At 40.0% G+C, this 22640-nt stretch overlaps 2 protein-coding genes across 2 annotated transcripts; both read right to left on the reverse strand.

Annotated features, from left to right (window-relative positions):
* Positions 1-1541: 1541 nt before the first annotated feature.
* slc10a2 (solute carrier family 10 member 2) lies at positions 1542-13224 on the reverse strand. The gene is made up of 7 exons (XM_030429229.1): positions 13157-13224; positions 6107-6692; positions 5351-5469; positions 5068-5156; positions 4778-4953; positions 4189-4346; positions 1542-3293 (listed from the first exon to the last, which is right to left on the reverse strand). The coding sequence occupies exons 2-7, from the start codon at positions 6499-6501 to the stop codon at positions 3118-3120; spliced, it is 1113 nt and encodes a 370-aa protein (XP_030285089.1). The 5' UTR covers positions 6502-6692; positions 13157-13224; the 3' UTR covers positions 1542-3117.
* Positions 13225-14138: 914 nt separating this feature from the next.
* gtpbp8 (GTP binding protein 8) lies at positions 14139-22388 on the reverse strand. Its single transcript, XM_030427423.1, has 8 exons — positions 22230-22388; positions 21602-21802; positions 21361-21514; positions 19332-19430; positions 18255-18385; positions 17089-17188; positions 15529-15647; positions 14139-14336 (listed from the first exon to the last, which is right to left on the reverse strand). Exons 2-8 carry the CDS (start codon positions 21769-21771, stop codon positions 14249-14251), a joined length of 861 nt encoding a protein of 286 aa, XP_030283283.1. The 5' UTR covers positions 21772-21802; positions 22230-22388; the 3' UTR covers positions 14139-14248.
* Positions 22389-22640: the final 252 nt, after the last annotated feature.

Genomic DNA, 22640 nt, shown 5'->3' on the forward strand with positions numbered 1-22640 from the left:
GTTTGACTCCTAAAAACACAATAAGTTAATAACAGACTGATTAGGCCTTTTTGAAGTGGAAGCTGGTTTGACCGGAGTCAATAAATGCAACTGATGCAGCAGCATTATTATGAATATTCATAACAGAAGTTATGTAGTGATTGTAGCTAACAAAGTCATTAAAATGGTTAAAAGTGTAAATTAAATGTACATATTAGATATTTATTTAGTTAAACTTTATATATTATTTAGTATTCTATATTTCTTTAGTTATATTTATATATTTGGGGCATCTCTTCTGTTGACATGCTACATGACTGCTAACCTATTAGCCATAACATGTTTTAAAGGCGTCAGGTTTCAGAGCTCATGACTGTGAAACTCTGCAGCTTTGAGCTTTTGTGGTTTTAGTGCTGATTAGCCTGTTAACGTGCTAAACATTTGCTAACACACAAGCCATAACTTGTTTGAAGACTCATTTGAAGACTGTGACACTAGATACCTTTGAGCTTATGTGGTTAAAAAAAAATGACAATGAACTCATATACACATATTTATTGGGACATTACCAATCAATTAATATTACTGTCGCTATTTCACATGTAGCTGGTGTGTTTGCTCTGCAGTTTCCAAAGCTGCTTAAATAAAATGAAGACGAATACGGTTGTACATAGGCAGACGTTTCACTCACTTGGAATGTAATAGCTCAACTTATAATATAACAGTATTAATATTAAAGACACAGTAGGCTATCCCAGACTTGTCACTACCTGAGCCCACAAAGACTTTGTTTTGTAATTCATGTTTGAGCCTGTTAGCGACACATGGCTGTGCAAATGTTAGCAGATCAGCCAATTTTTTTAGTTTGGGAATACTCAAAAAGGAACCTTTACAAGGGGAAATTCATTTATCAAAGCCTGGTTGTTTCAGTGCATTGTCAACTAGAAAGGTTTGTTAAATATCGTATTAAAGGCCCTGAACATCAAATTGATTATTCTGGCTGATTGGACCTCCCATCAGGATGAAGGTGTGTGGAGCGGTGCTGGAATAACACTTGCCACCAAACTTAACAAAGAATGATAAAAAATGTCAACTTATGGACTTCTTCTCCTTCTTAAGAGGAGGGGTCAGAGAGAAAATAAGAGGAAGTATGAGAATTCCCACTACATCCAACAGTAAGTGAAGGCAGCTCCAGTGCACTGATCCGGAGGAGGGGCGAGCGGGTCGACAGGAGGGTGTTGGTCGGGTCACTCTGAAGTTCTGGACATCTTTGGCTCAGCACTTCAGTTATGTCACAAACAGCTGGACACGTTTATCATCACATGACAGCACTTAGATTTTATGTAGGTTTGTGCTTTTACCATCACAGTTTGGACTTTGAACAACTTTAAGAATTAAATGTTGATTATTTTACGATGGGAAGGTTTCTGACCTTGAGCTGGGTCTACGTGTTCTGTACATGTTAATGTTTTATTGCATTACTATAGAAGAGGAAATTCTACATGTGCTTGTTTCTTTCATGAGGGGCACAGGGGTCGATTAAACACGTACAAAAAGGCGTAGTGTACAAATATTAATATGTTTATTGAGTTGAATACTAGTTCTCATATTAAAAAATGAATTATTACAACTAAATAGACACAAATGTTCAGAGAAAAATACATTATTACAGAAGGCACAGTTGTCAAACAGAAGTGAAGAGGACAGCACGGAGGTTTGGTCAAATATTTTGTTCTTTACATCCATGAAAAGTCGAGCTTTCAACAGACTGGGAGCAGATTAACAGAAAGGTGTTTAAATTAAATTAAGTAAATAAACTAAACTAGCAATAGTCAACTTTTATATTCTCTAAGTTATGATTCTGGATTCTTGCACAGTGTAATGGCTGCAGGGAAAAGACACCTTCCGTGTATACGCCATGTTTTCCTGATAATTGGCCTGCGACCAGGCCGGATATTTCCTGCAAGGCAAATTGAAGAACAAAGGAATCATGGCTGCCGTTGCTCAACTAAAACAAGAAGTTTCTTTGTTTTCCCCGGTCACTATCCTCGGGTAACGCTGGAACAACTGGAGTGACTGTGGAAACTGCCACACTGAGCGAGGAGGCAAAGAAGGTGAAAACATTGCGAATATGCGTTTCCTTCTACCACCAGGACTTGAGACGCTTCAAACCCGGCATTCTTTCTGTGTGTTCAGCGAGTAACAGAACTTGACTACTTATGAATCAAAGCAGGTGTTTGACAGTAGCCATGTTGCTATCGTTGTCTTTGCGATATTGTAATACCACTAGGAAACATGAAAAGCCGTCTGTCTCAGCTTTAAAGTTGGAATATGTATCATAAATATACCGTAATCATAACAAACCGGTTTCTTCAGCTGGATAGATATGACAAAAAGTAGCTTACAAAATGTAATAAACTGGAAAAAAAGAGCATTTAATGAGTCTCAAAATGTGATGAGCTCTGTCCTAAAAAAACAACTCCCACATCTTTTCATCCACTAACATAAATGAGGTATAGAAGAACTGAAAGAGGAGAACACTGAAACAGAAGTTTGCATTAAGGGCCCAACTCGGGCCAAAGCTGGTGTGTAAAAAACCACTGATTTCATCTGCTACATCAGGAAAGAGAGCGAGGATACAAAATACATATTAGTTTTAACACATCAGTATTAGAGTCTGTCAGCGGGGTCGACAGCAGGCTGTCAGATGTGCACACATAATTCTCCTCATGCGACACAGCTCGGCGTCTAATCAGATGAATTATCTGCAGTATGTTTGTATTCGGCTGTTTTTCACCATTCAGTGTATGTTAATAAAAATGTGTGTGGACCAGTTTAATCCACATAAATAGCTTAAAATATTCACTTTGAGTTGTGTAGACGTGTTGGGTGGAAATGTGTTGATCAGGGAACGCAAGACGGAGCACACAGAGTAAAGTTGTTTTAAATAATTATATGAATAAATTAAGGAAAGGAAGGCCTAATGTTTTACTACGGAGACAAAAAAATTCAACATAACAGAATTCAGTGTCTTGAGTCACGGCACGGCCTGCAGAGTGCAGTGTGTGTTCACAGTTGAGTCAGGCTCTCTGTGTTCGTACTGATAGTCCAGAGTCTGTGATTTGCAGGTGTGTAATCTCACAGCTGGGTGTTCTTGCTCATGTCCTTTTCCTTCTCTTCACCGTTGCCGAACTCGTCACACTCGTAGGCGCTGTTCTCCACGGCATGGTCCTTCTTCTCAGCACCGCCGACTTCAGCCTCGCTGTCTTCTTCAGGTGGACTGCGGCGCAGATGCTTTTTATATACCTGGTAGCCTGTCGAGGAAAAAAAAAACACAGTGTCAGAAACTCAGAACAGTCATCTTGTTATTTATCTTTTAAAACAGCCTTGAAATTGACCAGGTTTCAGTGAATAAACATTTCCTCCGGACACTTTCTGTCATTTAGGGGTCGACTATTTCTTGTTCTGCCATTTAATTATTCTTGTTTGGGGAAAACAGGAAACTGTAAAATCTTTGAGGGGATGATAACACGATGATTGAAGGGAGTTGTCTACACAAAACAAAGGCTTTTACTGCCACCAACTCATTCAAGATCAAGCCTTGCCTGATTTCGTAATGTGACAAACAATGAGGTGCGGTCAAATTACACAGCTTTTCTGCCCTAACTTTGCAGTCATTTGTCATTTTTGAATTTAAAAAAAGATCTTAACTTCTCTTGCAGGCGTACAGTTTCTGTCCATGGTCTTTTTGATATTTAGATATCAGATATCTGCATCAGCAGAGCTGCAAGTATAAGCTAGAAGCTAGCGTAGGGGCTAACAATAGCTTTCAGTTTCATATAAATTATACAGCTTCTTATCAGATCCTTTATTGTCTTTAAATCTGATTATTGTCCTTGAACTCGATGCAGACAAGCAGCATCTCTCTGTCTCTGCTCGGGTCATTTTTCCTTGCAGTTATATAAACAGCTGATCGTATCAACGAATCAGATATGAACAGGAAGCAGGTCAAAAATCAGGTACACACTTCTCCTCTATTATTACCTGACCATAAAACTCAAAACTGAAAGCATGGAGAGGTGAGACAGCTTCGGCCATATGTTCACCTGATAACAAGCCACCATCCACTTCTCACGATACGCTACTAATCCCTGAAAACTGAGGAAAACTTTTCCCATTTGCCAAGAATTGCCTGTCTGCTGTACTCACTTCCCACAAATGTGACTGCCACCACCAGCTGGAAGATGCTGTAGATGAGAGGGAACGCAAACATGATCTCCAGCTCAGCGGGGCTGAAGGACAGCTGGACGATGGTGCTGCACAGCTGGGAGTTCTGGAAACCCGTCTCCAACGCGATGGTCCGACATCTGAACAAAGCAGGGGATGATAAACACAGTAATTACGTATTTTTTTTTAGAAATATGCATTTGCCCGTGTCACAAAATGTCCCGTATCACATTCAGTTTACGACAGAACATTCATATGTACATGAAGAGAAGGCTGCCATGACAGTTGCCACAGTTGTATTTTAAGCTAAAACACGATCTTTTCCTGATCCTAACCGAGTGCTTTTTGTCTGTTATCACAACACAAAAAAAAATAAAGTTGCAGCATGAAGTGATGTTTCAACATATCAGTGGTTCTGCAGAAACACAATGCCAACATTTATTGTGGTGATTGTTTTTGCAGGAGTGGTTAATGATTTATAAAAATGCATTAAACTATAATATGAAAAAGCAAGTTAGGGGGGAAAAACAAGGAATCATATCCAAACATAACTACAATGCTGCCAGCCTACCTGTGCCAGGGTTGACCTGCTATGCGGGCCAGGACGAAGCCCAGGCCGAAACCAATGAAGGGGTAGATGGTTCCGATAATCCAAAGGGAGGGAGCGATGGTCCAGGAGGACTGGTAGAGAACTCCGCCGACCACGGCTATGATGACAATGAGAGCGAAGCCTGCAATGGACCCGATCTGTGCAGAGCAGACGCAAAGAAAGCGTCAGAACATTTAAATACCACAACAAATCCCAGAAATGCTCTCGGTGTAGAAGTCTGTTTGCATGAATCAGTTTCAGTGTTTTCCTACCCTGAGAATCTTCTTTGCAAAGCGGGGCCACCTCTTTTTAACATAAATCCCCAAAGCAATGGGGATAAGAAGAGACACGAGAGTGATACCTGAGGAAACACAGATTTCATATCATACAGAGCAGTAGGATTGTAATGAACTTGTCGAATACTGTTTGGAACAGAACCACAAAGTGATCAGCAGCATGGTATAATTAACTTAATCACATAAAATACTGTTTAAGCCTCAGAAAGTAGACATGTTTGCTGTATGGACTAGTTTAATCAACTATTTTTCTGCTTACCAATGCTGTCGTATGGGATCTGGATGCTGCCGCTGGAGGTCCAGATGGAGGTGTAAATGAGCAGACAGAGCGGCATCATCCCCAAGGCCATGATCGACGAACAGGCCGTCATACTGATGCTGAGGACGAGGTGAATACGGATAAGAAATGTCAAACGCATTATAAATAAATAAAAAGTCTTTAACGACATTCTGTTTTTCAAGCGGCACGTGTTCTACAAAATAAGGAGGTGGTTGGAGAAATCTGAAAAAAGGAAATGAGGGGATTTGTTTGTGGGTCTTTTGGCCCAAATACGACCCCGTACTTTTACATTTTAAGACACAAAAAAAATTCCTCACATGGTCCCCACTTGTACCACGTGATTTATATCGATAGAAACTCACACATGAACAAACATTTAGGTTATAAATCGGGATATTTAACGAATATTTCACCTGAGTTGCCATTTAATGTTGTCCTGTCTCAAACACGTGTTGATTTACTGTGTTTTCAAATTAGCAAATGCTAACTTTTTAAAAATCCTTATCAGTGACAACTCATATACATTTATATCACATTGGTTCTGGCACTAATTTATAGAAACATGGTTATAAACTGTAACTTGTAAACTGTAAAACTGTGTCGTGCTCAAAGTCTTCCTTCAAACTGAAAGCAAGAATCCGTCTCTTCCTGTCAGACAGTCAGCACATCAGGTGGCTTTGTTTTTTAAATAGCTTGGCAGCTTTAAACAACACAGTGAACTAGCTGGTTCCTCACCTCAGGTCCATGTCTCCATCCAGCCAGTAGCAGATGATGTTGGAGCCGGTGCCTCCAGGACAGCAGCCCATAATCACGATCACGATAGCCTGCACAGGCAGCACGTTGAAGGCCAGCGACAGGGCAAAGGCTGTGAAAGGCATGATGCCGAACTGGCAGAGGAAGCCGATGAAGATGCCCCACGGTCTCTTGATGTGGCCCCACAGCTTCAAGGCGTCCACGGTGCAACCCATGGAGAACATGATCATAGCAAGCATGATGGTGAGCACCGTGCTCAGCACCAAGCCCAGGACTGCATTGAAGTCACTTTCAGGGACCAAGCAGCCTTCGAGGTCGGCGCCTGAGCAGATTGTGGCCACGGCGTCGCAGCCCTCAGGCACCGCATACGTCGCCATTGTGATTAATACAACGGGAGAAGAAGAGGATAATCAGCGAAGGGTGGAGGAGAGATTCCTCAGAGTTCAAAAGATTCCTCAGGACGACTCCAGCTTCTCCTTCTCCGATATCCAAGAGGACGTTGGCGACAGTGAGAGGAAGCGTCCAGCTCACTGCTCTTTATGCCCACGCTGCCACAGCCACATAAACACTGGGAGGAAAAAAATAAAAAATTAACCAACACTTGTTGTGTTTTATGGGGTCAGTGTTCAGAAGCACATGCATATAAAACGAATCACTCTCAAAAGTGCATTGTGATTGGACCACAGCTCCAGATTTTATTGCCCTATGGCCTGTTAAAACTTTATTGGACTGCTACGCTGTGCAGCATCATCAGCCCTTTAATGCCAGTAAGGAAGGAAGATGCTTTGGACACACCCTGCGTGCCAAGGTTCTCTGCACAGAGCCAATAAAAATCACCCACCTTGACATTCTTCTGTCTATTTTGTGTAATCAAGTCCCACAGTGGATAACTAAATAAAATAAACATTCTGAAACGTTTGCAATCAGGTTTTTAGAAACCTATCAATAACGGTAAGGTATGCCAGGCAGTGAAGGTCTCATAGAGTAGAAGTAGAGGAAGCTCAATCAGGAAACAGCTGTAAATATGCAACAACTGTCCGTGTGAGAAGATGCAGACTGAGTTACAGGGTTTAATGGCTGAGATGGAAAACCTGTGGTGATTCTCTGCTCAAGCTTTGTTTTACATCTTTTCTATTAAATCTACATTTCCTTGTTGCTGAAATTGATTTTTTTATGTTGTATTATTTTTTTTTTTACTACAAGTCTGTAAACCACCTGTAAATTATATCCATCATAATTCAATGTTATAAAATGATAATAATAAAATAACAAAGGTCCGAGTGGGAAGGAACCAATTTTTTTTTATAGGCACTTTGGTTCAATCTGCCTCCTGCTCAAGCCAAGCGTGGTAAAAGGTCTTTCTTCAGTTACATAAAATGTTCAAAAGTTGGCACTTACTGTTCGTGTCTTTGATGGACTTAAACTTAAAACTACTAATGTGTCACCTTGCACAAACACAAACCGTTCTGTTTTTCTTAAACTAATTTCTTAAACTTTTCTTTTTACCTTGCAGAGTCCTGCAGAAGAGTTCTGTGCCTCAGGATGATCGGGGTAATCCTTAACTCTAAAGTCAACACCATAAAGAATGTGTCATATGAAACATTAAAAGCTGCTCGCTATTAAATAATGTATGAACAACGAGGAGCATTAGGAAGATTTTCACCTTTCAGTCACATTTCGTGGACACGTTTGGAAACATATGCAATAAAATGTAGCGGGTACAATAAAAGCGACAGTGTCATCCGTGCATTTTTCATGCAGTCCAACCAGTGAACTCGGCAATATACACAACCTTTGCAACACATAAAATTGTTGAATCTTTGCCAGATAAGTTTGGTTCAGCGAGGACATTTAAACTCAGACTTTGTGGTTCTGTTAAAGTCGACTGAAACGTGTGTGACAGCCGAGCGAAGCGGCTGCCAAACACGAGACCACCGCTGGAGACGGCGGCTCAACATCTGTAAGCTTTTTACCAGCTGTGTTTGTGGCAACAAGCTGAGTGTTTTTGACCATTTGTATCCAACAATAGATCTTTTCTGAAACCTAACCTCATGTTTTTTGGTGCCAAAACATATCCAGACCATAAGCACAGATAAAATAACATAACATACAAACAAAACAAATGTAAAGTTGCAACAAGAATTGTAAAAAATCAACATATTAGTAGTTTGCAGAAAGCCAAACTTTCATTAGACAAACACTGGAACTGATATCCAATAACTTCAAAGTTTTAATATTTTTGGTATCACTTTTTTTTGTCTGTAATGATTTAAATTAACAGTATATCAGCACAACAGTGTGACCTGTGCTCCATTTTTATTCCAGGTCAAGTTGTTGTACGTGGAGAATACAAGCAAGCCAGGCTGAGCAGATCATCATGACACTGCTACTTCTGCTCAGTTATGTAAGGAATCGTTTGGGATTTGAGATTAAAAAGTCGTGGATAAAGACGAGACAGTCTGCTGACGCTGTAAAATGACACGGCTTCTACAGGGACAAAAGACAAAATAGATTATATCACAGCAAGACCGACTCATGAAACGCAAGACAGAGTTTAGAACGGGCAAAATATGAAGTAATCGAGGTTGCATGTCAATCTTTTTTGGCTTCATGCACCATCGAGCAGCTTTAATAGGAATGAACGAGGCCTCACATGTATCCAGTTGTCATTATACATCCACGATGTTAATATTTTGTCTGATCTCCATGAACAGATATTTGCTGATGTGTGCAGATATATTTCAATAAGACGGATTACTAATAAGCTGATGTGTTCCATGAACGCATTTCAACCTCTGTTGCTTCTCCACATGGACAACCTGGATACAAGCAAAGCCGCTCGAAACCAGAACACTTTTTAACGTTGCTCAAAGACGTCTGTTGATATCGATTACAGAGAGTTTTATATTTGTGACAACTAGAAATTCCTCTAAAAAACAAAACGCAGACTTATAAAAATCCTCCAAATGCAGACAAACAAAGAGTCTGCTTCAAAGTTTGTGTCCGATTTGTTTTGTTTTGTTTTTTGCATGACAACAAGTTGAACTCGTTAAAATGTTTATTGGGCCATACTGTCGTTGTGATGTCACAAAATAATCTTTGTAAGCACACGTGTAAAAAAAAAAAAAGTGAGATTTCAGGTGAGCACAGAGAAACTTTAACAGTGAAGGTCAGATATACAAATCAAGTCACAGCGAGCTTCAGTGTGGGTTGTTACAAAGTGAGCGTTAGAGTTCTCGGATAGTAGTTGGTGCTGCAAATCAAGTAATCTGTTATTTATTTTAGTTTCCATGAAAGTAATCTGATACTGGAAAGAATTGCTGTCTTGTCCTCGTCTTCTGTCACCACAATTTCATCATCTTTGTGCTTTTATGGTTTCTATGGAAGCGTTCATAGTTTACGGGTTCATTAGTTGCAGAATTACCGATTGTGGGTCGTACAGACGGCTGCGAAATGACGGTCGATACATTCAAATGTTCATATACGCCATAACGAACAGGTTTCACCGTCACTTTCGGTAACTCTAAAGTTCTTTAAAGTGTTGCTTTTCTCAGGAGATAACGCCGCAAGTTACTTTTAGATGGCAGTGACCTTGTGACGTAACGAGTGACAAAACAAAACAGCGACCCTGGAAACAAGATCTGCAGGACTTTTCTAAAGATCTGATATTCCGCCTGACAAATATCCAACATTTTAGGATTCCACCCATTTTCATGGGCGTTCATGACCTTCAAAAGCTCCACGTGGTGATCCGTGTTCCTGTTTGCTTTTCATAAACTGTTAATGTGTACGCAGAGAATCATTCTTTCTGTATGTGTAAGTGAGGGGAGGTGGAACACTTATGGTAGCTCTTCAGAGAGTCTTATCGGTCTTTATCTGTCCCATCAGCTTTTATCTCCCTCTCCATCTAACATGTCCTTCAATCAGGCAGCAGTAAATTTTAAGTATCGTTCTGCGCTCTACGTGTGAATGAGTGTGTGACGGCTTGTGTCATGTCACGGCCATTATCTCAGTTTGATCTGATGATAACGATCTAATCTGATATGTCCGTTGTTGTATTTCACCACAACGCGGACTTGTTCTCGCTCCGGTGTAAAACGAGGAAACGAAGATAAGAAAAGTTTTGAGAAGCTCTCCCACTGGCTGAACGGAGGACCGAGAGGAACGAATCAAAGGGGATGCAATGACCTTGACCTCCTGGCAAGTCAATTCTATAAAAAAAAAATGTTTATGACTGCACATCTGCTGATGTGCTTTGCATCTTTAACCTCCCACCCTTATCGTTCTCTGCAGACTTTATGTTTCCCATCAACTGCATTCAGTGAGTGTTGGGTTAGCTATTCTTACAACTCTGCTGACAAGCTTTCTGCTGAATATACAACCGCTGCTCACCAGAAGTCTGAGAACGTGTGTCTGCATACAGCAGCTTGTCTGAGATTTTGAGCTATCGCACATGTAAAACTGTCCTGCGCTGAACGTCGTTTGTCCTCGTCTACGTCGTCTCGTAGCTCAATTGCAAAAAATGTCAGTAAATTACCTGTGTGATTGATGAAAAATGTTTTCCACAACTAGTGAATATTTTGGTGAGTCACAGTAACAGGGAACAAACACGTGCAGAATAATTAATGTAAAGTTTTGGCTACAAGTTTAGAAAATAACAAAGAGAGAGTTCTTTACAGAATTAGTAGACAGTGAAAATAGTAATACATGAAAAAAAAAATATTTGTGTAATTATTATAGGGCTGCAATTTATGATTATTACCTTGATTAATCAATCAAAAGCTACATATTGTAATTTCCCACAGCAGAAGGAGAAGCATCAGATTTCTGGTCTATTTTCATGTCTGACAAACAAAAAACATAAAAATTATCAAATTTTAGAAGCTGGAAACTATAAATTCATGATGTTTTTTGAGATCAGAGTTTAAAGTGTTTTTATTTATTTTACCACATTTAAAGTGTCTTCATACTTTTAACATATCACATTAATGCAGACACAGCCAGCTGAAGCATAAGCATCATTTAACCCGATATTTAGAGATTTCAGGACGTTTAAAGTGTCTGTTACAGCGCAGCACGATGAGTTCTTATGGATTAATCAGGGTTCGTACACATTTTTCAAGGTCAAATTCAAGCACTTTTCAAGCACTTTTAAGGGTCATTTTCAATATTTTCCAGCACCTTATTGCTGGGGTAAAATACATATCTACAGGAATATATAAACTCATTATTTTTTCTTCACTTTTTATCACAATTATGTACATTGTATCATGCTGTAAACATCTAAAATTATGTTTCATAATAGCAAAAACTTCAGAAATTAATCATCCAGTCTGATCCCAATTTTGTGGAAAAGACAGAGTTATAATGTCAAGCACTTTCAAGCACTTAAACTAAAATCCAAGCACTTTTCAGACCTTGAAAACACAACATTGAAATTCAAGTACTTTCAAGGATTTCAAGCACCCGTACAAACCCTGATTAATGAACTCTTTGGTTGCAGTGGTTCAGACTTACTGTTACTCTTTATCTGAGGGATCTGTCACAGTGCTACGATGTTCCACTGGTGAAATGTCTCTGTGCATATGTTTCTACATGACTTGTTATAACTACCCCAGAGAAGACAGGCCGCTTGAATTACATCTTTAAATCACACCACCATACTTTGCATTTGTTTTCCTCTGATTTTAAACATCTGCATTTTAAAGTTATCTCTGGATTTTAGGAGAAGAAATAAACGAAAGCAACATTTATCTTGTCGTTTAAAGCTTTTACTGAGGAATTGTTCAGAATCATTTCCACAATAAATCTCAGGAAGTGGAAAATACGAGACTGTATTTTCTAATCAAATTGTGATCGCTGAACAACAACCAATTAAATTAAATTTTAGCCGTCCTGTATTTACTGTTTCTTGTCCTGATCCCAAACTGTGATTAGGTCTGAATCTGTGGCGTGCCCCTTTAGCCTGCAGTGTGCAGCTGTATCATCTTGATCTGGATATTCATAATTTTACTGCCACTGTTCTCCACAACACCGTCTCTCTCTTCAGCCTGGTCGGGGCCGTCAGTCTCCGGCGACAGAAACTCACAATCTGCCTCACATGAACTACGACCACATTACTTTTTATATGCCTGGTAGGCTGCAGAGTCAGAAACACTGAAGCTTCATCTCAACATTTATCTTCTAAACTTTTAAAAGAAAGGTCTTGTCCTCTAGAACTATTTATTGTTGGATTTTGGGTGAATGTTTGCTGACAATATGAAAAAAGAGTAAGCCCATACTTTATCTTTTGATACTGCATTGGAAAAATGTAAACATGAAACAACACAAGATTTAATATTATTATTATCTGTTGTCAGGAAAAAAAACAATCTTTCTGAAATGTATCAGGCAATATTTTAAGGAAAGTAACTCTCTAATTAAAAAGAAACAGATCCTGACATTGACATACTGTGTGATCTCTGTGTGAGCTCATTGTTGGGACAATTTACACATGCAGCAGACACGGAGCAGCATTTATTCAGAGTCGCACCGACACCTGAGAAAGACACCTGGCTCTTTAAGCTGCTAAATGCTTCATCATGGTCATTTTTAGGCTTTAGTTCCGGCTCTACTTCGTATGAAACGAACAGTGAAGTCTTGAGCAGTTGAACCAAAACAATTAGCTGAAAGACACTAAAACGCTCCTCAGGGCTCTGAAGGAAATCACAAACTCTGTAACTCTTCATCTGTATGATATCCACCGTTTCTAACGTATATGTAGCGTTCAGCACGGTGATAACTTACACAACACCGCAATGAGTCGTGTGCATTGTTTCTACACAGCGGTTTATAGGATTATAATAAACTTTTGCACTGTAAGTAAGTGATTATACAACATAATAAAACAATAAGAGTAAAAGCCATCAAGATAGAGCATGGCATGAAACTGAGGTCGGTTTCCAGGTTTCCAAGGTAACAGCACAATGTGCGAAGAACATTTCGGTGCTCTGCGTGACATTAAAGCTGTGCATCGTAAAAATAACAACGTACCCGTGTTGTTGAGTTCGCTCGGTGCAGGCGGTCGCGCTGCCACGGTCGGGGGGCAGAATGTGTTCCCGGTGGTGTCGAGGAGTTTCTGTGTGAAAGTGGATCAGATGACGCGAGACTCCAGTCACACATTTACTCTCCTCTGTCACGCAATATGTAAATATAATACAGTGTGTGCACTAGGTTAACAAGTCCATCTTGTATGGATTAAACAAAAAGAACAACTTTGATTTGTCTCATCTGTTTAGTTCTCTCAAAAACACCACATAGAATAACAACGGCTCGAAAAATGACAGATTTCGGTACAAAAACGACACAAATGCGAGATAAACTTCACACACACACGCAAAAATCTCATTGTAGATGCACAATTGAAGTTGTCAGTTTGTTAAAGATTGTGTAAACGGATAAATGATTTGCCTCTTCAACATCTAAGAACCTCGACATTACTCACACTCAGTCAGTGATTATCATTACACAGCAGATATTTCAATCATTTCCAAGTTCCTGACAAGCTAAATTATGATATTAAAGTCTGCTTCCATTTAAACTCAGTGAGTTAATGTGGTTGGACAGTTGGACAGGACAATCAGTTACCCAGCGATCTCTAATCAGTCATCTAACCGCGACATCAGTGACCCCTGAAAGAGTCTAGAGCTGCCGAGCAGCTTCTTACACTGAGTTCAGTCTTCAAACTATGCAACAGCTTTTGAAAGTGACTTCAAGTACTTTGGTACCGTCATCTTCTCCGTGCACTGGGCGTTAGGTTTTGATCTGTGTAGTTTTGTTTTGAGACTGGCTGATACAGTCCCTTTTTCCTGCACATACCTTTGGACCTTGATCGGGGACGACAGTGACATCTCAGCGTTTTCAAGCAGACGCTCTTCTTTTCTCAGCGTTTCCTCGACTGATGCTGTAAACATGTGTGCTCCCTCCTGCGAGTCATGTAATGTGTAACTATAATGTAAAAGGAACACCAGCCAAATGTGTTAAATAACCATTTATTAAAAAATAAAAGCCTCTGAAGCAATTTTCTGTCGTCCTAACAAGGTGGATATATTGTATGTTGAGGTTAAATAGTCCAAGTTGTCTCAGTCAGTGCGAAGTGTCTTTTAAAGTGATGCTCCCCGTCACGTGGGTGATGAAGCATCTCAGGAGGTAGATTCCCCAGAAGTGGAGGGAGCTGTTGCAAAGAGAAAGAAAAAGAGAAACTTGTTGGAAGCTAGAAAGGTGGCAGGGTCCGCCACATGTAAACAAAGTAAAGCGGTATAAGTTGTGTCGTCCTTTAAAGAAAAACTCTCGCCAAAATGCAACCGAGGCTTTTTTTGTGAATGTACCCGAGTCAAACGTTCGTGTAAAAGCATAATTAATGATGAAAGAGGCATTTTTAAGATTTACTGTATTTTCATTTTCAGGTCAGACTCATTTTCAGTGGGAGTTCTACGGGCACTTTTAAGCTAGCATCAAAATCTCTATATTTAAAACAGTAAGAAGTCTCGACACAACATGAAACTTTGCTGGTAGTATCACCAGGGTCTCTACACATGAACACCAGCATTGAGAACATTGTTTGTGTACACAGAGTTTACTAAAAAGAAGGTTTTTGAACAACTCACGTTAGCAGTAGCTTGTTCCGCTCGCCGCCGTCCTGCCAGTGGAGAAGTGTCGATCTCAGAATGTGACGTAACCTGGAGGACAGTTAAGGTGGAACGCTCCTAAAGCTTAGTTCCATATAAATGCAGGATAATTTGCTGTTTTGTCGTTAGTGAAAAACAATATTGACCTTGAAGTTGAAAAAGGAGCCTCATATAAGAAACCATACTAAAATCAAAAGCCGGAAAAGTCACGTGAGATCTCGTGTTGCGTTGTTGCCAGAAGACAGTAGTTCCACCTTAACTGTCCTCCAGGTTACGTCACATTCTGAGATCGACACTTCTCCACTGGCAGGACGGCGGCGAGCGGAACAAGCTACTGCTAACGTGAGTTGTTCAAAAAGCTTCTTTTTAGTAAACTCTGTGTACACAAACAATGTTCTCAATGCTCGTGTTCATGTGTAGAGACCCTGGTGATACTACCAGCAAAGTTTCATGTTGTGTCGAGACTTCTTACTGTTTTAAACAGAGAGATTTTGATGCTATCATAAAAGTGCCCGTAGCACTCCCATTGAAAATTAGTTTGACCTGAAATCTTGAAATCCTGAAAATCTTAAAAATGCCTCTTTCGTTGTAATTATGCTTTTACACGAAGGTTTGACTCATATACATTAACAAAAAAAGCCTCGGTTGCATTTTGGCGACAGTATCGCTTTAAGGTCAGTTTGTTTATTCAGTTTATTCGGTCATGAAAACAAAGAGAGTTGGATTATTTCACCTCACCTGACCAGGAACGGCTGAGGGAAGCAGCTCGTCGTCTCCGTTTTAACCAAATCATGAAGTTTCATCAAGTTCGTCAGCAGAGTTCCGTGTCCACATTTGTCGATCTTCGTCACCACCAGCTGCACAACGACATGTTTAACACATCCGACTTTATGTACAGTACAAAAGTAGAATCATTATATCATTATTATTCATATTACATTTGAATATTTGTCACACTTGTCATTAAATGTTTGCAAAAATAAATAAAAGCTCCAATGATGAATCTATGACTACTGAATTAATCGCCAACCATCTTCATAATCGATTAATCTGTTTGTGTAAATTCTCTGATGTCAGTTTGTTAAATGTGAATATTTTCTGGTTTCTTTCCTCCTCTGTGACAGTAAACTGAATATCTTTAGGTTGTGGACTAAACAAGACGTGAGGACGTCGTCTCGGGCTCTGAATGACATTTGTCACCATTTTCTGACAGATATAGATCGATTAATCCAGAATATAATCAACAGATTCATTGATAATGACAGAAAAACGGTTAGCTGCAGCCCTACAATGAATGAATTGATGATAAATGCATCCCTCAGTTCAAATCTGTCATTCGCAGCTGTAACTAAATTAGTACAGCCGGCTCTTATCCTCCATGACAGCCACACAACAACCTTTTTAAAGTCTGTTTCATGTTTCAAACTGACTCTTTCATCTCACGGCTTCTTTGCCTTTCAGCACCGAGGGTTCATCTTTGTTAAAAGCTGTACTGTCACCGCCTTAATAATGATCAAAGTGTTTAATAACCTGAGAGCATGAATAATTGACTGCGGAGTGGGTACAGAGTGGGGGTGCTTCATTATAATGTCTCGGCGGTGGCGTTTCAGAGGGGACAGCAGTTTTTAAATAGCTGAGTGAGAGCGTTCAGCATTAATTCAGTGTGGACATAATGAGGAGGATTTGGAAGAAGAATGAGGGAAATGTGAGAAGGAGGGGTGAGAGCTGGTTAACGGTAACGCTCACTTCCTCCACGCCGAGTTCCCAGCATGTGCAGCGTTCAGTCTCTGTTCTTCAAGCAGAGATTCACCTCAGGTGAACTACTGACTGGCCAAATATCTCTCGCACTAGATATTTGCTGCTGTTTAACTTGGTTGTGGCACAGCTGATGTATGTGACGCAGGCTCCGAGTTTGTAATTCACAATGTGCCACAAACACACCAGAACTGTTTGTACAGGATTTATGCATCATCGGTTGATCTGTTAATTGTTTTTTGCGCTTGTTTAAATGTTGAAAAATGCCTGATAATCAAAATAGCTGCTGATTAATTCTCTGTTGATTGACTAATTGATTAATTGTTAACTCAAAACTTCATTTGGGGATATGAGACAAGTTACAGGTCAGTTAACCAGACAACTTCCTGACTAGTTTATAGTTTTTACTCCAGGTTACTCCATATATTTTGCTTTCAAGCTGAAAACTAACTACATAGGAAAGATGTTACTATTTATGAAGAAAGAGAGTGTGTGTGTGTGTGTGTGTGTGTGTGTGTGTGTGTGTGTGTGTGTGTGTCCTACCACATACGGACGTCTCATCTCCTCACACATCTCCAGGGCGATCATGTCAGCCTTCTGAAGACCAACACTGCCGTCGACCAACAGGAACGTCCTCACCAGACTGCAGGTTTACAACAAAGAAAAATAATAAAGTTAGACGAGTTGAGCGTGTGAATAGATGTGACTGATTCTGTGGTGATAAAAATAAAAACACAAACATGTTTCAGGAGGTGCAGGAGAGTTAAACAGCGACCAGAATTACAGCCTCCCTCTCGGTTCCTCTTGGGTAAAAGAGCATTTATTTTATTTTCCCTTGAGGCTCTTAAAGTTTTTTGTTCTTCATGGCCAAAGCAGTAAAACACAAATAAATACTTGTGACTGACAGCGCGGTGACTACACAGCACCACCTTGTGGAGCAGGACACAATCCACAGGTAGGACAATCCAGACGGAGACTGTAGTCGACGCCACTGACCTCGTCTTGTATCTGTATCCTGGCTGGAGTTTACAGCGCTGTGTGCGATTCTTTCAGAGTTACAGCGCAAACGAAAAGCATGAAGTATATTTGCATCTACAAAATGTTAAACAGAGCGGCTGTTTATTCTGCCCGAGGTGAAATGTTCAGTCTGAAAGGCTTTAGATATGTTCCTATCAGCACAGCCTGCCTGAAATAAAATATATATTCATGGTTTTATTTTCCTTTCATGACAAATTAACCAAAAGTTAAAGAATTTGTTGGCCCAGTGGTTTGTCTTCGTGTCTAAATGTTAATATCTGACCTGACTACCATCAACAATGTGTTGACCAGTTGATTTATCCTAGAAAGTTCATTTAGATTGATTTACAAATATTATTATACCACAGGCAGAAAGTCATTCTTGTATCTCTTCGAATTTAACAAATAGTTTTTGGCATCGAGAATGAATTTCTCCTCCCGGAGGATCTTGACCATGAGGGGAGTTCTGTCGTTGCTATCAAGAAAAATCTCTTTCCGACCTCAGCAGCGTTGCACAAGTCCGATTCACTTTATGCAGTTTTCCTACGCAGCAGATGGTTAATGAGAGTTTAACTTCGGCCCTGCAGACATCCATCATATGTGAACGAGGGCAATATATTCTCCCAGTATGTGCCGAGACTATGTGACTCTGGTGTCGGTGCACAGCAGCTAAAGCTGGCTTAATGTCTCACTTCTTCCTGGTGTAGAGGTACGGCTCCACCATGTCCACAAAGTCACTAGGTGCTCTGTATCCGTATCCAGGCATGTCAACGATGGTGAAAGCTTTGCCCACTTTGAAGAAGTTCATCTTCTTTGTGTGACCCTGAGGGAGAAAAACAAAGACAGACACACAAACTCTCATGAGGCGTCAAGAAACACAATGAGTTCAATCTAAATAAGAAATATCAGATTCTCTTGGCCTTTTTTCAATCAGACATACTAATCTCATATATATAGACTAACCTAATTAACCTAAAATCAGCGTATTGCAATGGTATAATTATATTCTTTTGTATGAATAGAGTCATTTATAATCATTAATCTAGAAACAGTCACAAAAGTATTTTAGAACTCTGCAAAGAAGAAGAAGGTTTTGAGTGAAAAACAACAAATAAAACTTGGGTAACGGCAAAATGGGCATCAACAGGAACAACAATATTATTCAATCTTAAATCTAAACCTAAAGTCAACTTGTACGATCCTTTGATGAGGCCAAGTCCATTAAATTTGGTTAAAAGTGCTGGAAAAACTAGACAGTAGACTTAGAGATCAGATTCTTCTGTCACATTCTTATCGCCAAGGTTTAGTCTGAATTTTTGATATACTTTCCAAAATTCTTTTCACCTCACAGAAATATTTCTTTAACAGAAATATGCCAAACTTCCCAACGCATCATGTTTTTTTTACGATGTCTTCATAGTAAAATCAGTCACAGAAGAACTCTGTCTACATAATATAGTAAATAATTGGCAAAGGACTTTTTTAGGACTTGATGCTCAGGACCCATTTCAGTCTTTACTCATGTACTTCTCTTATTATCGCCTCTTACAAAGCTAAAGATGCAGAATTACAAAGAATTACAAATCATCAGTTACACCAAATCGCTTTATGAAAACACTCAACCCAGAACACCCCACGCGAATAAAAGAGGTTTAACTTTAAAATAACAAGCAAAACATCAAACTCTATCTGTTTGATATGACTTTATGAAAATGATACATCTACACCTCGAAAGTGAAACAGACAACCTGTATGTTCAGAATACTTACAGGAGTTTTGGAGACTCTGACTTCGACCTCGGGAGTCAGTGAGAACAGACATTTGATGAGAGACGACTTGCCGACGTTGCTTCTTCCGATAAAACACACCTGAGAAAACACAAACATTGTACTATTATGATTTACTCTGTCATGGGATATTTTCCTTGGAAAGCTCTTTTCAAGGTTTCCCTGAGTAACCGTTATAACCCACACACCTGCTCTGACGGTCACGGCCTGCTCCGATTGGCTGCTACCATTTTGCTGCTGCAGTACCAACGACCGCCAAGTCCCACAGGACACGACTCAGGCTCATCCATCTCTCCGACACAAGACAGATGGGTGGAGGCTGACGCTGCCAGTAAGCTACGGATACATCATCCTCTGACAGAGTGCTAGCTAACTCGGCATGCCAAAGAGACCCCATTGTCCAATCAACACAATGTCCCATTCTGACCCCTCCGGTGAGCACTACTGTCTATAAAGGTTATAAATCTGCTCATTTATTATCAGCTGTCAACTTGTGCTTAATTATGTATGAGGCTAAAAAGACATTAGGCTACATTTTTCATTTATGGTGTCCGTGTTTGGGTCGAGGACGGGCAATGTGAACAACTCCATGTTCAACATCCTCACTTACTTAAACAGACACCTTGTCTGTCTTTGACAGTTTGACTGTCGAATCCAAGCCAAACAAATCTTTACTGGTGAGTCGGTCGAGGGAAAGAAGCAAGCAAGCGTCTGTGATGTCATTCTGTAATGTGAGCAGGTTGAAGGCGTCAGGCTGCGGCTCTAATCATGAGGTCATTAAAGAATAAACTGTATTTTTGTTTGTTTTGGTCGGTTCAATCTGACTGAACTGTTGCAGTGTGAAAACTTAGTAGACCTGCCGAAAACTCTCCAATCATACATTTTACATAAGCAGAGATTAAAAATTTAATTTGCTTCACATTTTGATGTGAAAGAATAAATCTGATAGAAACTGTAGACGATTCTTTGTAAACTGTATCAGATGAATGAGAAAGTGTGTAAAACACAAGGTGTGGTGGCATGTTCCTCTCCACCTTCCATACAAAAACTTCCCTCTATATTTGTGTTAACTCAAAGCAATGGAACCTAAAAAATGTACACCAATGGCTGCTCTCTCTTTTACCTGTGAATGAAGCACCTGTAACTTTTAGCTGGCAGACGTTCTGAAAACAATCCTGCATTAAAAAAAAGTTTTAGGGCTGCAGTGATGTGAGCGTGTTGCTTCAGGTCATCGGTGAAACATGAAATATGATTCAGTCCAAGCAGATGCAACAGATTCCAAAACACTTTCTGAGGTTTCTGTGTTGACAACCGTGCAGACACGTCATACTGACCTCAGTGGTCAGTGTGCAAATACATGAGGTGATTTTAAGAGATGACACAAACCTCAGATTGTTGGTTTACACATGAATTAAGTCAATTAATTAAGAAATCTTTTCTGAAACTCACATTACCACCAACTTTTCTTTGGTGTTCTTAAGTACAGATTTCTCATTAGGAGTGTCCTGAATACCATCGACATGCAGGGAGCAACACGAGCTATCAAACTTGCGGTCGTTATCTTATCATACTTTGCTACTTTGCTATTATCAAAATTATGAGTCTAATGAGAGAGGTGGACAGGATTCACTGCCCCTGATTCAAAACGTAAACGTTGAGCAGTTACGAGTACACAGGAAGGGTTGAACTTCTGCTCCTCACAACTACGTGTGTGCAAAGCAGAAATGCTCCGTAGCAAGTTCTTTACCAACAGACAGGTGCAATACTCAGGAAAGGCAGAGGTTTCTGTTTGGAAGAGACCTTTTACCACAGGTAGATATTTGGAGTTGTAGTATACACCTGGGGCGGATGGCAGGAATCAACAGATGTTTAAATGATATGATGTGAGGCTGACGTTGAGGTGCAGGTGCTGTTAGTATTCTGAGACTGTTTGGGATATAACTTAATTAATTCAGTGGACCGAGTAGAGATACAAGTGCTTTGCAGAAAAACACAAATACTGCCCACTGACCTCTGGCTGCGTCAGTGCAGGCACGTGGTCCAGCCTCTCTGCAGAGGTGTAGTAATCAATCTTATGAGACGGTGAAGAGCAGAAGAGCTTTTCTGCTCTAACCATGTCCTCCAAACTGGGATGGAAGAGCTGGAACGGCGTCCGGTCTATAGACCTGAAAAACACGTTCAAAACATGTCAGAGAGAACAAAAACACGTGCCCTGTAGAATCTAGTCCAATACGAAAGGTGTAGAAACAAACCTGTCCAGGTACTGCTCCAGCTCTTTAAAGGGGTAAAGTAAGCTTCGGACTTTCTTTGGTGAAAGCGCTTTGGCTTCCTGAAGCGAAGCGAGTTTATGGACTCTCTGCCGGGAAACAGAGCAAACCTGAGTCCTGGGCTGAAGCCACAGACACCGCCGGAGGCAAAACATCTTCCCAGGCTGATCTCAGACCTTCCTGCAGCTGAGAGAAGGACAGAATATGAGTCAGAACAAGTGCAGCATCACCTAAGAAATAATTCAGCTTTGATTTAGACAGGTGATCTGCAGGGTTGAATTTAAAGGAGGGTAAATGAACCCTGGGAGGATTTCAGCATGACGTGACTTTATGACCATCATACCTCTTCTTAGGAAACGAGAGAGCACTGAGGAGATTCTGTTTTTAAACAGCACACGACTTTAACTTCTTTAAAATATTTATATCATTTATCAAACAACACTCATGCCTTTCCAAAACTTTAAGATGTCTGTTAGACCCGATGTTTGTTTCAGCGTGAGGGTCAAGTGGGACAGGTAAGGTTAGCAAGCTAGCAAAACATTAGCACAACATGGACGATACGTTTGAATTTATCGACATAAATGTATAAACACGAGTTAGTTTAACGACTTACCTGATTATCAGTAAGTTCACTGCTCAAAGATTGAATAATTCCGCATGGTTTGGCCTAAATTCAGCGATATCTAGTGCTGTCATGCCTTCTTCATCTGCAAGTTGCCATTTTCCTCCATGTTGTGTGCAGCGCTCAAAAGGGTCCGGCTGAAACACGTCCGGTTTGCTCAAGTTCCATTTCAACTATTTATTTTATTTTATTTTACTGAAAGTATTCGGATACTTATTTCACTTATTTTAATTAATAAACCAATGGAAAAAATATTGCAGAATAAAATAACGTTTTAATACCACGTGTAAAACTGTAATTTTAAAATACGTTTAAACCTTATAATTCACATTTTATCTTAAAAAATGTAATATATAAATATATTTATTGATTCGACTTTTACCACTACTAAAACTGCTACTG

This window comes from Sparus aurata, chromosome 9 (genome assembly GCF_900880675.1).
Source record: "Sparus aurata chromosome 9, fSpaAur1.1, whole genome shotgun sequence".
Classification (NCBI taxonomy): Eukaryota; Metazoa; Chordata; class Actinopteri; order Spariformes; family Sparidae; genus Sparus; species Sparus aurata.

Coding starts and splice junctions, on each gene's coding strand:
- slc10a2 (XM_030429229.1), bottom strand. CDS start 6,501: ATGGCGACGTATGCGGTGCCTGAGGGCTGCGACGCCGTGGCCACAATC. Junction 4,954..5,067: donor TTGCAAAGAAGATTCTCAGG/GTAGGAAAACAC, acceptor TGCTCTGCACAG/ATCGGGTCCATTGCAGGCTT. Junction 4,347..4,777: donor GCAGGTCAACCCTGGCACAG/GTAGGCTGGCAG, acceptor TGCTTTGTTCAG/ATGTCGGACCATCGCGTTGG.
- gtpbp8 (XM_030427423.1), bottom strand. CDS start 21,771: ATGTTTTGCCTCCGGCGGTGTCTGTGGCTTCAGCCCAGGACTCAGGTT. Junction 21,515..21,601: donor CTGGAGCAGTACCTGGACAG/GTTTGTTTCTAC, acceptor CGTGTTTTTCAG/GTCTATAGACCGGACGCCGT. Junction 14,337..15,528: donor CCTCAGCCGTTCCTGGTCAG/GTGAGGTGAAAT, acceptor TCTTTGCAACAG/CTCCCTCCACTTCTGGGGAA.